This window comes from Pagrus pagrus (genome assembly GCF_965226575.1).
Source record: "Pagrus pagrus genome assembly, chromosome: 21".
Taxonomy (NCBI): domain Eukaryota; kingdom Metazoa; phylum Chordata; class Actinopteri; order Spariformes; family Sparidae; genus Pagrus; species Pagrus pagrus.
This window is the reverse complement of record NC_140208.1, coordinates 22,475,606-22,491,619: the sequence shown is the minus strand read 5'-3', so window position 1 is coordinate 22,491,619 and position 16,014 is coordinate 22,475,606. Positions and strand designations below refer to the sequence as shown.

Sequence of the window (16,014 nt, the reverse complement as noted above, 5' to 3'; positions counted from 1 at the left end):
CAGAGTAAGATCTCTACTCACACAAGGAGGAGTTTTTAAGGCTCAGGTCAGAATGTCTTCCTCCACCACAGTCGTTCAGCCAATGTGATTCTGGTCACTCTAATTCACACTCCTCCCTTGATGGAAGGTTAACTCCCTCTCCACTCAGAAGATGTGAACAATTCCCAACCAACCCAAATCCTTGGCAATGAAGTCAGTTTCTGAATCTCCACTGAGAGACAGAGATAATAGCTACATGACTTCCCATCTTTCTGAAACAGAGTATCCCTTTTCACACAGAGATTCTGCATTATTGCCACAACAAAGGCTCGCCTTCACACCACCTTTGTCTGTTCACACTGAACCAAGCAGCACCGGCACAAAGCCACTCCAGTGTGTCATTTCATACAGCATGCCAGCATTGCCGAATGAAAAGAGTCATGACGATACACATCATAATGGTGAGAGCTGTGCGGGGTTTTTTTTCAACTTTGATTTTTTTCTATAAAAGGTATATATATAAAGTCCCCTCTCTGTTTCATATCTGCCATTTTTGTCCAAACAACGCTAGGCCATTTGATTTTGAAATGAAAATCAATGATTTACAATTAGTATATTTTCCCTTTCTGTTTCCAAAAGGAATACACAAACTCTTAGTTCAGCTACTTCACTGACAATAAACCCTCCCAAAACACTGAATTAATAAATCTTGGTATATATAATTTCCAAATTAATATCAATGTAGAATAGCAGCTATAACCACATTCAGTATAAATAAAAATAACTTTAAAAAAAACAGATTAGTGGATGCTCAGTTTCAGCCTCTGCCATATAGGAGCAGCTAGATGAACTCATGGCTATGTGAAGCAGCACTAACCTTGCCAAGCAATATGATAATTCTCAGCGTTGTGCTCCCCATAACTAAACCTTGAATCAAGTAGTTTATTTCAATAAATAAATAAACATGGAGTAGACGGCTGAGCAAAAGCAAGGTCACAGCACCAGCATCAGCCCTGAAGACGAAGGAATTCCACCATCAAAAAACACATCAAAGAAAAGGAAAAAAATAACTTATTAAAGACTATTATTGATTGCATTACAATGAAAAACAAAAGTCTTAAATAAAGAGACAATTAACTTAAAATAACGTTTAATGTTTGTGTTTGTGAGTATGGTGTTTGAAAATGAATGGCGTTAGATCTCTCCTAGCTCTCTCTTCTACTCTGCCTTTGTTTGTTTCTGTCTGGGTCTCTCAGCCCACTGAGCAAGTAATTTAGCCTAACTTCCTCTGTTTTCTCTTTGCCCTCTTAATAACCTGCAACGTTGCAATGCTGTCTGTGGCATATTTGTCATACTATTGTGACTAAGTATATTCACAAGTACTGTGCTTAAGAACAATTCTGAGGCAGTATTTTGCGTTTTTATTTGAGTATTTCCATTTTAAACTACCTTACTTTCCTTACAGACTAATGTATATACTTGCATATATAGTATACTACACTGTTTACTGTTTTACTCCAGGAATACATTATCAATGGTAGGTTATATTTATACAGTGCTTTTATCCAAAATTCTCTAGGAATGGAATGCAAGGTTTATTGCCACCCATTCAGTGAGTGAGTTAGTGAGTTACCACACAGGGTGCTGCCCTGACCATCAAACCACCAATCCTGTGATCAGTGAACAACCCACTCTACCTCCTAAGCCAGAGCTGCCTCATAGATTATACTATATAATAGAGATGGAACAATACCAAAAACTCTGTTTTTCCTCTATAGTAAATTAAAAGTAGCCTGCCATGACCTACGCATGTGGAGAAAGTAGCCATTGGACAACAGTTGAGATGGAGACGACACATTGTACAACGCTGTACAATTACAAAACAATACAGCAGCCAGTAGCACTCCCTCCCTCTTTCCTGTTGTACAGCAGGACTTACCAGAGCCACGAAAAATCTCTGTCAGTGTGTCTGCCACGTTATTATTTCCTAACTGTATGTTCAGTAGTTGTCTGGTGTTAATGGGTTGACATTTTTTTCTCGTGGTTGTTTGTAAAAACTGATGCAGCGGATTGTGAGCTGTAGTCTACCACTAGTAAACACACCACCTGGCTGCAGCTACAGTGTCTCTAGGCTTGTTAGTAGAAGTAGACGGGTTGGTTGGCAGAGCAGCGGCAGGGCAGCCCGGTAGCAGCCTGTCCTGCGGATAGCTGGCCTGCTTGCTCCACCTAACAAGCCTAGAGACACTTTTGCAGCAAAAAGCGTCTCTGGAAAATAGACATTATTGGAGCGTCTGTGTGAGCTAACAGTTTGAGTCAAGCATTATGAGAGCGATGATGACTTATGTATGTGCACTCTGCTGTTCAAACAGAACAATACATTGACAAGGAGAGATAGTAGAATGCATTCATACTGATTTCCCTTGTTAGATCCATGAGGTTTTCGAGAAAAATAACCACGTGATAGGTTGGTAGATATTGTCACAGTCCCACAACATTACAACAGCATCTCTTTATCGCGATATCGCTAAATTCAATATATCGTTACATCCCTACTTTATAATACATAATATATAATACTATTGTACTACAGAAGTTGTTTTTCCTTTACATTATGGCTCATTATTTTATATACGGTGGTCAACTTAAAGCACATGTGTCACTGTCTAGTCAGTCAAAACCCAAACAATTCTCATTGGCATAAGGGAAAAGAGACTACCCATATTGTTTGGGATAGTAAAGTATGCACCATACATAAGTAAGATATAAATGCACACGGTTGTATTGACCAGTAATGGGCACTCCTTGATCCGACAGTTTTATCTTAAATCAGTAGCCAGAGATGTCAGACGCTGTCTTTGCATACTGGCTTGACACTACTGACAAAAAGTGATCCTCTGTGATTATGTAAAATGCAAAAGTTTTTGGAGTGAACGAAGGGCCACATTTATGTACTGCCCCGGGCAGTAGGGAAGTTGGCGTGAGTGGTGTGCATACAAAGTGCAGGATATGGGGGTTTTAAGGCAATTATTCTGACAGATATTGTGATATCATTCACGATTTTAGTGCAAACTATAACTTTTTTATTTCATTTTCACTGATCAAATTATAATGTGACTTGGAGTATCTTTGGTCATTTTGCAATTTGATACTTTTTCAATAAATTGTTTTGCTCTACTGGGGTTCACATGCAGACTTGAGTCTGTGGTTAGGCCATGGTATTACAGCACAAGTATAAACAAAACCAACAAACTAAAAAAGAAAGGTTGCATAGTCACAGTCATCCAACTGACTTCTCTGAAGAATTTGTTTAAAAAAGATCAAATTAAAACTGTGTACGACTGCACATCTTTGAATGTATGCGTGTGTGTGTTTGTGCTTGTGAATGAAAATTAGTTCAGTAGGTGAATATTTCCTTCAGATCAAATCATTAGGAATGAAATGAAAATTAAGGCAAATGAAAGCACTCTCCATTTAGTCTAAAGAGTGGGAAGAAAGCTACTTTTAATTGTTGGCCTCAATGGCTGCATTATTTCACTAGAACTAATTACTCTGTCTGCCATGCAAGCAGTCAGGCAGGCCACACAAACACACACACAAATGCACACACCATATATTTATATATACAGCCCTTGTAAGCACAAATTCAATAGTCTTGACCAATAAGCTGAACAAGAAACAAGGAGGTGATATAGCGATGTGAAATTCCTTCACTGGTTTTTGTTCTCTTTGGTGTTATCACACAAACCTCATCTTCAATGAAAACCAGGGGAATTTAATTAAAATTCAAAGAGGTCAAGAACATCATAATATCTAACTTCTGGATTCTATGGAAGTACTCTGATGATAAATAAATGGGTTCTTCTTTATATTTTATTTCAAGTCAAAAAAGGGCTGCATTTTTAAATAAAATGTGCCTCTTAAGTAAAGTTCTAAATTTTAGAAAATTAAATAAAGTGTGGCCTTCCCTTTTTTTTTTTTTTTTTTTTTTTACAAAACTCCATTTCACATGTTAAAGGTCTCATCTTTATAATAAACAATCTCAACCAGTGTTGGTTGTTACAAAATAAGTCATCTTGCTATCCATGAAATTCAACACAGCAGCACTGTCAATTCACCTATGGAAAGGCTCTGTCTGAGAAACAATTTGAGAGACATCCTATCATCAGGTATACTGCTTTTCTGATAGACACGTAAAATGAGCTGAACAAATCTATTATAAAGCCATGGTTTGCTGAGGGAGTGACTTAAGTGATTTTGAGTGTGTTTCCCCTGTTAAATGTAGTCATGCCATTTAAACATGATGTTTTCCTTTCACGTCCGTCACCATCATCTGATGGTGTTAAGAAGGCCGGTCTCTTATTATTTTAAGTATTGATATATTATTTTGAGGCAATTAGTATGTGTACTAGGTTTAGTTAGGAAGGTCAACCTCTTTTATATTGTTTTCTATGACACAGTTTGATTTTGATCCCATAACTGTGGCATAACTGAAGTGCATTTTGGGCTGGCTTTCACCAACTTTTTTGTCAGCTTTGTGGTATTACATTATTAAATAGCTAGCTAGAAAAACAAGTGTATCAAGTGTGTCATCTTACATATAATACGATATGAAATGATATATGATATGATATGATATGATATGATATGATATTGATATTGATCCCACTCTCCCACACTTTCTTCAGAAAACATGATCATACACAAACCCACCCAAACTGGCAGAGGTGGGAATTGTGGAGTCATCAAGTCATCTCCATGCCATGTATTTGTTCTGCTCAGTCACTGAACCAGGTGCATTCACTAATAAGCTCATCTTCCTGGCTGAAGAGCTGTGCTGATTGGACTCAGCTGGTTTAGTGCATAAACAGAACAAATACATGGCATGGAGATGACTTGATGACTCCACAATTCCCACCTCTGCAAACTGGTATATATATATATATATATATATATATATATATATATATATAAATAAATGTGTGTATGTGTATATATATATACATACAGTACATACATAAAATATAACGACTTGCGGCTATCAGGCAAGTTCAAGCATTTTTTGCTGAAGAAGCTCAATCAGCTGAAACTAAAGCAGCAAGCAGCAATGAGCGGGTTTTGGCAGAATTTGTGAAATTCTGTTCACCAGGTTTTGAGATACAAATATCTGATATGGTGATGCCCCCTATGATTGGCTCAAAATGCTTTGATGTACCTATTTCCAACCTCGGCCTGAAGATATCTCCAGAGTTTAGTGATGATTGGACCAAATTTTATTGAGTTATAGCCAATTCAGTCTAAACCCCTTTGCCGTGTATTTCGATTGATAGCGGCCATGTGTTTCAACCGATCTTGCTCATCTATAATAGAAATATGTATCCCTGACCAACAATATTGTATACCCAATTTGGTGTTGATTCAGTCAAATTTGAAAAAAACTTCACTGCTTTTCAGTTTATGCTAATTAGCACCAAATCCATCATGGCGGAGCTTGAATGAAACTTGAGACAAGTCAGGATGTCTCCAGTAAGTTTGGTCACGATTGCTCAGAGGCATCTTGAGTTAGGAGCCAATAAGAGATTGGCCACAGTCACTTACACCTATCAATATGTCACCTCTGAGTATGCAAACCAAAAATGTTGAAATCATGTCCAGTGGATTTTCAGAGCATTAGCTTTTGTGGTGCCCCCTATCGGCGGTGTTCAAAATGCTTGGGCAGACACATGATGATTGGACCAATGGTTATTGAGTTATGGCCAATTTATTGTAAGCCCTGCCATTTGCAAGGATATTTTGCTGATAGTGGCCGTGTGTTTCAGCCAATCTTCCTCATCTATAATAGAAATGTGTATCTCTGACCCATGATGTTGTACACCCAATCGGTGTTGAAATTTGAAAAAGAAGATTTTACTTTATTGTTTTTCAGCTTATGCTGTGACAGCCCTCCTGCTTTAGCAGGGCCTGCTACTGGGGAGTTACATGGTAAGTTTTGAAGATAAGTTAGTAATTGGTTGTGTTGTCTGATTTCACAATAGTGCCGGCAGGTTTGAGTAATTGTCGGCTGGTGCTCAAGTGTTGTGTGAGTGCATAATTCCCTGTGTGGCATAGCGGCGGTACCCCTTTGGGTTCGTCAAGTTTGTTTTTTTGTTTGTTTGTTTTTCTTGAAGCATTCAAGTCTGAGCAACACTAAGTAAGCTTTCTGTTATAACGCTGATGTAGGTTTCTGTCGCCTTAGGAGAAAAAAAGTTCCTGTATGCTTTGAAGTGAATTCAGCCACATGGTTTTCTTACCATAGTAGAGTTTGCTGATTTGGATAACTTGACTGTGAATACTCCTGACAAAAGATACTACAAAACTGTGAAAAGTAAAAATACTTTGTTCCTTTTCAAGTGAATGTAATGAATTGGACCCATTTTTGTTTGGTGCACATGTGCAAATTAGGCTCTTGAATCGAGGTAATATGTAATTCTGATGAACATTTGATGATTGCTCACACATTTGATAGAACTCTTAAAATTGATGACATCACCCAAAATCACCAGTCTCACGAGCAGTGCCTCAACTTATTTGTAAACAGAGCAATAACTGTCTCTCTCTTTTGTAAACACTCTAATTGTCTTAATCAACACAAACACACTGGCACCACTGGGAGACACAGCACTGGCAAAGCTCGGGTTTTCTAACTACCCATTGCTAAATGGCTCCATTGCTATACTTGTATTTTGATGTAAATTAGCAGATTTTTAGATACTAATTACACCTCAGCTCCTCAGATGCAGAGCAGGTTACAATATGGCCTTATGGAATAACTAGGGAAGAAAATTAGAGTGCAGCCATGAACAGGAGACATTAAAAAGAATTCCCTTGCTGGGAACACTGGGCTACCTGGAATGCTGGAAGCCTCGAGAACAGGTGATTAGGCAGGAGTAGGTGTCATTAAAAGTCCATTAGCACAAAATCCAACCACCCCTGCTCACTGGAAACACACACACCTACACACAGCCATACACACACTGCTGAGGTAGACCATAAATGTTTAAGTGTATGCGAGTGTCGTAGTGTGTATTCGACACACTGTGTGCACGTGCATGAGGGCTGAGTATCTAATGACTCATTTAGGACCCCTACCTCTGGGAATGTGACAGTAAGGACCCTCTAGTGGCTGGCTCACTAAGTGCCTGCTTATTAATTAAACACAGCTGAGACTCAGGGGATGGCAGTCCTGCATATCAGCTTGTCAAATTTCACTCTGTGTGTGGCTAAATGAAAAGCATCCTTGTGTGAGTGCAGCCCAGCTGGATCCACTGGCTCACATTTTGGCTCCATGCATCAAAACTAATGACAAGAATTTCATGAAAGGCCAAAACACACCCGACAGGCGCTGACTTCTGGTCAGACTGGGATTGCTTCCCTACTGTTTGAAGGATCTTTAAATCCAAATAACCCTTGGTGTGTAGGTAAATGTGCAAAGCATCTAGGGAGTTTGCAGTCCCAGGGAATTATTTGCAGTTTTCAGCCACATCTTGAGAATGAGAGAATTGAATTAAGTGGTGCTGTGAATGTCAATTATCATTCTACCATTAAAAGCCTCCTTCCCCGGCCCAGTAATTTCCCTCCAAATGTGTTGTTCTAATTATGAATTAAACTCAAATAAGATCGGGTAATGAACCCAGTTTTATGCCTTCCCGAGGCCATACTTTTTCTGCTTTGTGCGCCTCCATTTCTGCAGCCACATACAAAAATCTGGCTTAATTCCTGGGACTTGACCTGGACTTCCACAGGCATTTGAGGGAGTATTATTGTGCATTGTGTAATTTACAGAGCTAGACCTCCAGGTTGTGGCTGCATCACCTTTGATTGAACCTCTTTATACGGCTTTTTTAATGCTCTTGTATTGCTTTTCTATTACAGCTTTTGCTGAAATGACACAGAATTCCATTTGCTGTAATGTCCTAGCTATTGCTTTTGTTTGCATTGTGGTGGTAGTCTAGCAGAACCATAATGAGAGATTGAGCCAGTTGCTCACAAGTTCCATTTTAAGTGAATAGAGGAGAGTGCCAGTGGAGCCCATTATGGCAAAGGCTGAGCCTAAACAGACTCTGGACAGCAATGCCACCGCCCTCCACACAACTATTAATCCTTAAAGCTAGACCATTAATAGGGAAAAAAGAGAAGGTGTGTGTGTGAGTGTTAAGTTCATGCGCCTGTCAACCATGACATGACTTTCTAACTTTATTATTGCATACATCAAGTTAGTTGCTGAGGTCTGTGAGCACAATGACATCAATGTAACAAAGTCTGATGGAAAAAAATAACTTTTACGAACTGATCTCACATGAGGGGGAACTCCTCAGTAACTTCAAAATGGTTCATTTACAGTGTTTGGTGATTTATTAGACTGATTTTTTTTCTTTGCTCATTTTAGATGGCAAATAATTCATCAACTTATCAATGCTCGTCAATAGGTCAACAATATGTGCTATTCTGTTTCAAACAACAGATAGGGGAAAGTGGGGGAATGCTCCAAAAACACCTGTTTGGAACATTCCACAGGTAAACAGGTTCATTGGTAACAGGTGATAGTATCATGATTGCATATGAAAGAGGCATCCTAGAAAGGCTCCGTCCTTCACAAATAAGGACGGGGTGAGGTTCACCGTTTTGTGAAGTGACTGTATAAAAGATATTACGACATGGGCTTGGAAACACATGGTAAAGCTCATGTTAGTTAACAGTTAGTTTGCAAATGATCGCATTGTATTTTTATTTAGGTATTACATGGGATTTGCTAACGCTAAGTTCAACAGGTAAAGCTGCAAAATAAACATAAAACTACAAAGCACAAAGCTTCTAAGAGTTTTCCAGTTGTTGTGGGGACATTTCCATCAAAAATAATTCACTCCCTTAGATGGTGGGAGCAGATGATGTATGTGTTGGTTTTTGCAGATAACAAAATAATTGTGGTGCTTTGCATGTACTTTTCACATGTTGGTGTTACCAAAGTAAGCAAGGAAAACAGTAGTTACTAGATGTAACTAAATTCAAAGATTATAATATAAAGGTGTTTGTACTGTTTTAGAGTTGTGAGGTAAAATTGCTCTTTAAATATGTAGATCCTAATTATTAATTATTTCACAGACAGTGCACGTTGAAATTAGGGATCGGGGCCAATATGGGCATTTTTTCGTTAGTCTGGAGAACCTGTGGATAAAATGTCTGCAGTGTGGAAATATAGTTACTGACTTTGTTTACTTGGTGTTTTTGTTAAAAAAAAAAGAAAAAAAAACTAATCAAAACCAATGTTGCAATAGGATATGCAGAATAAGAAAGAGCCATATGAAAGTATTTACTTTGTTTCAACAAAATAAAAAAAGCTATTAAGAACAGCTTGGATGCAGGTGATTTTTTTCTTAATGCAGCTGTATTATCTAAGAAAATATTAGTTAGGGCTAAGTATCAGATCTGGACTTGGTATCGGCAGATACTAAATATTAAATGACTCAGATGGGGATCGGGGTAAAAAAAACCTGATCGGGACATCCCTAGTTGAAATGAAAAAGAAAGGAGATCCTGTGCTACATTAACCCTATGGCAGTAATATCAGAACTTAGATTGTTGATAGGAGTGGCTTGATCGATCCCAAAATATCGATACTACCAATACTCCATGCGCCTTTTGAAGATGGAAAGAGGAGCATCATTTGGAGCTATTTTACAGCTGTAAGTGAAAACATTTTAACACTTGAATGTGTGTATAATGCTGTTCACTACTGTGGCAACACCACAAACTTGTTTAAACACATAAAAAAAACATTTGAAAGAGAACTCGGAGCTGCAGCAGGGAGGAAGGGAGGTGGAGGAGGGAAATGCCTCAGCATCCAGACAGTTCACTATTTCCCGCCTCTATAGAGGCATCAGTTTGACCAAGATATTCATTTCACTGTACAGTGAAATGAATATTTTGGTCAAACTGATGAATTATACCATACTATATTCAGACATCCAAATAAAATATTCAGCCTATTGAAACTATTCTTAATTAATTATGTTAATGAAACTGAAAAAATAATATACCTCTCACCTGAAACATCAAAATGGCTGAATATATATAACTGTTAGGTATAGGATTCCTATATTCAGGTTACATGTCGTCTATCATAGACTACAGACCTAATTATTTAGGTATTTCACCAAGGTGATTCCTCAAGAGCCCAATAGTTTTGTTATCTGCCTGCCTGCCTGTGGGGGGTTGGAGCGTCCCCTCCTATGTATATATTATGATTACAGCCCAGGACTGAAAAACAGATAAATGTAGACAGCATCAAGAACTTTGTGTTAAAAAGTGGTGGGGACATAAATGCTCAGATGAAAAAACACAGTAACACAGCATATCACTATTATCCAATGAACAATAACAGTTCTGCACGTGTTGTAGGCTGTTGCTTAGACTTAGAATTTGTGCTCATTTCTTAGTTAACAATTCTTGGAGCAAGCTATTTTTCAGAACATTTTTAACAAATTATGCTAAAAGGACAAAACTGGCCATTTCAAAAAGTGGTGGGGCACTTCCCCCATGGCCCCAGAATAAATGACACCTACGAACAGGATGTATAATTCCATTTCATGTAATAATTATGCATTAAAGCTCAGTGTCTTAAAAGAAATATTAAAACATGTAGGTATAGATTATGAATCTGATGTTTGTGATGGTGATGAATCTACTTTCTAAAAATGAAGTCTCACACTGTGAAAAAGGACTGTCTATTCAATTCATCTGAAAACCTGCTATGTGGGTTAAGTTGACGTATGCCATGGTCTGGGTGAATACTCAATTCTGATTAACTTTTGATATATAGACACATCTGGAACTTCTCAAGTTGTTCCGGTTAAACTATCTGTTAACCATTCTAAATTAATGCACTACAGCCTGTATCCAAAATGAGCAGCGTTGGCATCAGCGGAGTGCAGATACCTTGACATTTAAAATAAATTCAATAAACAAAAATCTACAATTTATAATACAAAGTGTAGTCCGTCAGAGCATCATCCTCTTAACACCACACACATTCTTGCTGAGACAAGAAGCCTACACTCAGGGCTGTAGTAAATTAAAGAGGGGGTAACCTAAGTGTCTGCTGGCTGAACTGTCCATTACAAGTAATGAACAACTCATATAAAGGTGAGTAAACCCTGTTTGATTTGAAAAGTTGGGTAAACTGACTAAGTGTACGTTTACCTCCTCACTTCGGCTCTGCTATACTGTCCCCCTGAGCTTACTGTATCAAGCAATCCTCCACATCACATACACTGTTCAACTCACTAGGCAGCAGCCGGCCAGTCATTTGTTCATGAAAAGTTTTATTGATTTGGGGACGGCGACATAGCTGGTAAACTAGCTTGCCATGTTCTTTAACATGCTGTGAAATTATATTTGCTGTTTGTCGACCATACACAATGTTATTTTCTTTGAATCTAGATGGCATAATGTTAGTTATCTGGCTAACAGCTGAGCTGAAAGATTAAATGAGCTGATTGGCCTACTTTGTCTTCCATTGCTATGTCGTATCTAAGGTCTGTCCTGTTTACTGGAGTAGTGATCAACGTTTCCATTACATAAAAATCTTATGGGATTGTAATGACTGTTTCAGCTGTTAGTCAAACTCTCAGGTGTTGCCAGGGAAATGGAGTTACTGTTTGTGAAAAACGTTATACTTTGATCATAAGGTTAGGGTTAGGGAATTTCATGTCCGGAGCCTGTCGACCCTATACGCACACTAGGCTAGTTGTGTAGGGCAGCTAATCCAAGAGGATTTTTAAAAAGTTCATTTAACTTAAAAGTAGAATTTTCTGAACCCATAAAGGGTGACAAATTGTTATATGAAAGGTAACTAGTCACTTAAGCTATCAAAGAAGTGGAGTTTCCAGTGTTTACTGATGCCGATTATGTAATTATGTAATTTTAGAGCTCATTCACAACACATTCTAACTGCATCCATATGATGATAAACAGTCGGCCGATACATGTTTAGATTAACAGGTGGAAACTGGGGGAACACCTGTTAATTCTTCTTCTTCCTGGAATTCTTTTTAATGTCTCCTGTTCATGGCTGCACTCTAATTTTCTTCCCCAGTTATTCCATAAGAAACCCACAGATCTCAACGTCATGATGTGTACTATGTTCCACCCGTGCTGCTTGGTTCAGTGTAGACCAACAAAGGTGGAGAAATGGTGAGCCCCCACTGCGCCGATAATTCGGAGTCTCTGTGTGAAAAGGGCTAATGCCTACACAACAGATGGTGTAAAATCCTAGGGTTTCTGTTTTAAGTATGGTCTTTAAGTCGGTAATTATGCATTTCTGGTTTCCTGCACTATACTTATACACTAAATGTTTCTTTTATACAGATAAAGAGAAATGGAGCATGGATATCCACCATTCTCACTCTCCAAGGACTGCTTAAAGATGGGCACTGAAGATTAAACATTAATAAGCTCTGCCTTATTTGTGTTGGGGAGGAATACAGAGTTAAATATGTGAAGTATTTATACCTTATGTAGCAAGGCTTGTGAGGCTACTACAAGGCTACTACACTCAAACACAACGTACTCTTTTCAATGCAGAAGCTGGTGTATGAAGTGTTGATGTTTGCTCTTGGGAAGTGGTGAGTTTAGAGCCTTGACACCAGACACAGGCTCTGTAATTGATGTTCCGAAATGACCTCCTCCATATCTCCTCTACTTTAGTGCTAAACTCCGGAGCCTCCCAGGGATGTGTGCTGTTCACACTGTAGACCCATGACTGCACTCCCAGACATCAAGGGTACTCTATTTTGAAGTATGCTGACGACACTACCATCATCTGACACATTATACGCAATGATGACAATTGATACTGGGAGGAAATCAACAATCTTGCAAACATCAACATCAGCAAAACCAGCTGATTTGTTGATTTTAAACAAAAGGAGGCAAAGACACACATTTCTGTCTACCTCAGTGGAGCTGAGGTGGAGCAGGTGAACAGTTTTAGGATCCTGGGAATCAACATCACAGACCCTGGTAAAGAAAGCATAGAAAAAGCTGTACTTATGGATACCTAAGAGGTAAAGGGGCACTTGTTATGTTGTTTTTATATTACGCCCAAAGTCAGCTGTCATTGAAGCCTGTGTATCCATCTCCACGTTTGAGTGAAGATTCTTGCAGATGCCCCTCTTCTGAAATAGTTCCAGTGGACATTTGGACCACAGCAGAGTTGTGACACTAATGGAATACACTCAATCCAGTGAGCATGAGAGGTAACACACAATAAATGAGATTAGCACCTCAACTCTTCGTGTTGAGGGGCTGACATGGTATTACACGATTTAAGATGGATTCCTTTAAGCTTTTCTTAGTGGTTGAACTATACTGCATTTAAAAGCATCCCGTGGAATACCTAACGTACACTGCCTGAGACATGATTTAATGCTTAAGTGGGCAACAAAACATGTTTTACTTTACAAACAAGAGATCACAAGATCTAGATTTGAAACCAGAGGTTCCTGCTACCATTTCCGAAGCTTTGTAAGATGTGAAAGCGATGTCAACTTCTCTTAATTGCCTTTGACCTCCTGTTTATGATTTTGTTTTGAAAGCATTTGCAACTGTGTTATTGAAAAGCACTGGCAACGTTTTGTAAAGTGCTGTAAACTGAATGATTCCAACTGGATATATATTGAGTGTATGGGGTGTAAAGTGTGTGTGTGTGTGTGTGTGTGTGTGTGTGTGTGTGTGTGTGTGTTTGTGGTGCAGTAGTCATCTCACCCCAAACATTTGCCGGAGGTCAGGGTCTCGGAAACGGAAAGGGATGTTGGAGACGTGTAACCTCTTGGGCTGCTGCTTCTCCGATGAATCACTGGGCTGCAGGTGAAGCTGCTGGGAGCCCTCTGTCTGTGCAACCTCCTCTGCCTGCTGCAGGAAACACACACAGTGCCACAGGTTAGCCCCCATCATGGTAAAAAGAAATATATGAGAGAACTACGAAAGACACAGGTGAGGGGCAAGGTGCACGAATAACATCAAATCAAATCAAATCAAATCTTATTTGTATAGCCCAAATTCACAAATCACAGTTTGCCTCAGAGGGCTTTACAATCTGTACAGAGACGACACCCTCTGTCCTTCGACCCTCGATTCGAGTGAGGAATAACTTGCCCCAAAAAAAGCCCTTTTAACAGGGAAAAAAACAACAACAGATATTTTACAACATTGTTGTGTCAGTACACAACAATGCTGCCTCATCCAATATCAAATAAAATATATTTAAATCTGCTAGATATAGATTGTTATTTGGATATGGATCAACTTGTACTCGATGCCCACTTTATATGCCAGATTTTTTTCATCACAATCCATACATTATTCCCTGAGAAATTAATTAAAATGTCAATGATATCAGTATACAACATCAGTATGTAACATGTTAATCTTAACCTGTTCCGGAGCAGGTTAGGTGTGCAGCATAAGTTACCATGGCAATGCTGGGGAGAAGTGAACCACCATTGTAACCGTGAAAACTACTGTGTTAAACCCAAACATTTTTTTGTTTGTTTTCTGGTGGACTGTTAATTTTTGTATGCGTGTGCTATTGTCAGAACGCCAGAGACATATGATGAACTCCTGCGTATACATGCAAGCAGAATTAAATAGAGGGGGCAAGAACACCTTCTCTCTTTCTCTCTCGTCCTGGCCTCAGCAGCAGCCTGATATGTGTTTCTATTTAGTTGTTTCTTTAGTGTAGCAACTCAAGAGGTGATAGGTCAAATAGCCCAATTTTAGTGACTTTGTGTTCAGTTTAGTTTCTAATTTTGGTTTTGGTTAGTGGGAACTCTGACGGTCTGGCTTCCTTTTGATTTAAGTTTGGCTGGCCTGTTATTTTCTTTTCAATTATTTTTGTTCATATTGATTTTGGTGTCCCCTTGAAGAATTTGAGATTTGTGTGCCTGTGATCCTGGGAGCTATGTTGAGGGCAGTGGCTCCTGGTCTGGTTTCCCAAGGCAAATTGGTCTTAGGGTAGGGACCAGACTAAGAATGATTCAAAGATCCTTTGAATCTGTGACCCGAGGAAAAGAGGACCTTGCCCAGTTTGTGGACACTGAGGCCTCCTCCTGGAGCCAGACCTTGGAGCAGAGCTTGCTGGTGAGTGTCTGGTGGCCGGGCATGAGAGATGGGGAAATGATGGGAAATCCTTGAGGGGGGTGATTTGAACGTGAGTGGTGCTTTGTTTTTGAAATTCTGTGCTACTCATGGATTGGCCTTAAAGAACACTATGTTCGAGAATAAGGTGGTTCATAAGTGTACTTGGTACTAAAGGTGCGTTCACACCGGACCTTTTATTTTTGTCGCTGGCGACAAGTTTACATATTAAGTTAATGCAAACGAGCGACTGAGCGATTAATCGCTCAGGCGAAATGTCGCTGGGGCTCTGAGCGACAGCGTCCGAGCGACGGAGCGAAAAAACGCTCTGTCGCTCGAGTTGAGAAACCCCAACTCTCTGGCCGTCAGTCGCTTGTCGCTCAGCGCTGACTGGCTGCCGTAATCTATATGTAGGCCTAATTATGACAACTACTGAAACCATGTAAACGTAATACAACTCCACCGGTCCGGAAGAGCAAAGCTGGCTTTACGTTGACACACACAAACACCGGAGACAAATGGCCAGGCGCTCCTCAGCTGGGATGGAGCGCCTGTAGTTGGTGTCCAACCGGGCAATTCCTGCCTCCGATTCTCGCCAACAGCTCGTCAAACTGGGCCGTTGTCAGCCGCGTATACCGTTGAAAACGGGAAGAAATGAGCGCCTCCGAGCGACGTGAAATTCACTGGAATCGCTTGAATGACGTTATCAGAGCGATCTGTTGAATTGTGCCGACGAGCGACTGCAGCTGAGCAACCGAGCGATTTTTTTGGAGCGACATGAGCGACAGCGACAAAAATAAAAGGTCCGGTGTGAACGCACCTTAAGCCACCTTAGGCCAAAGGTCAGAGATCCACTTGTGGTCATAT

General features: G+C 39.6%; 1 protein-coding gene across 15 annotated transcripts in view; it reads right to left on the bottom strand.

Moving 5' to 3' along the window:
• Positions 1 to 16,014, bottom strand: part of LOC311250962 (RNA binding protein fox-1 homolog 3-like) — a 655,829-nt gene that overhangs the window by 78,015 nt on the left and 561,800 nt on the right. For 14 of the 15 annotated variants that reach the window (XM_084343161.1, XM_084343160.1, XM_084343152.1 and 11 more), the window contains one exon: positions 13,777 to 13,923. In XM_084343161.1, the coding sequence (XP_084199287.1) occupies positions 13,777 to 13,923 (147 nt within the window). The remainder of the gene's footprint in view (positions 1 to 13,776; positions 13,924 to 16,014) is intronic. The other variant, XM_084343155.1, reaches the window with a different exon arrangement.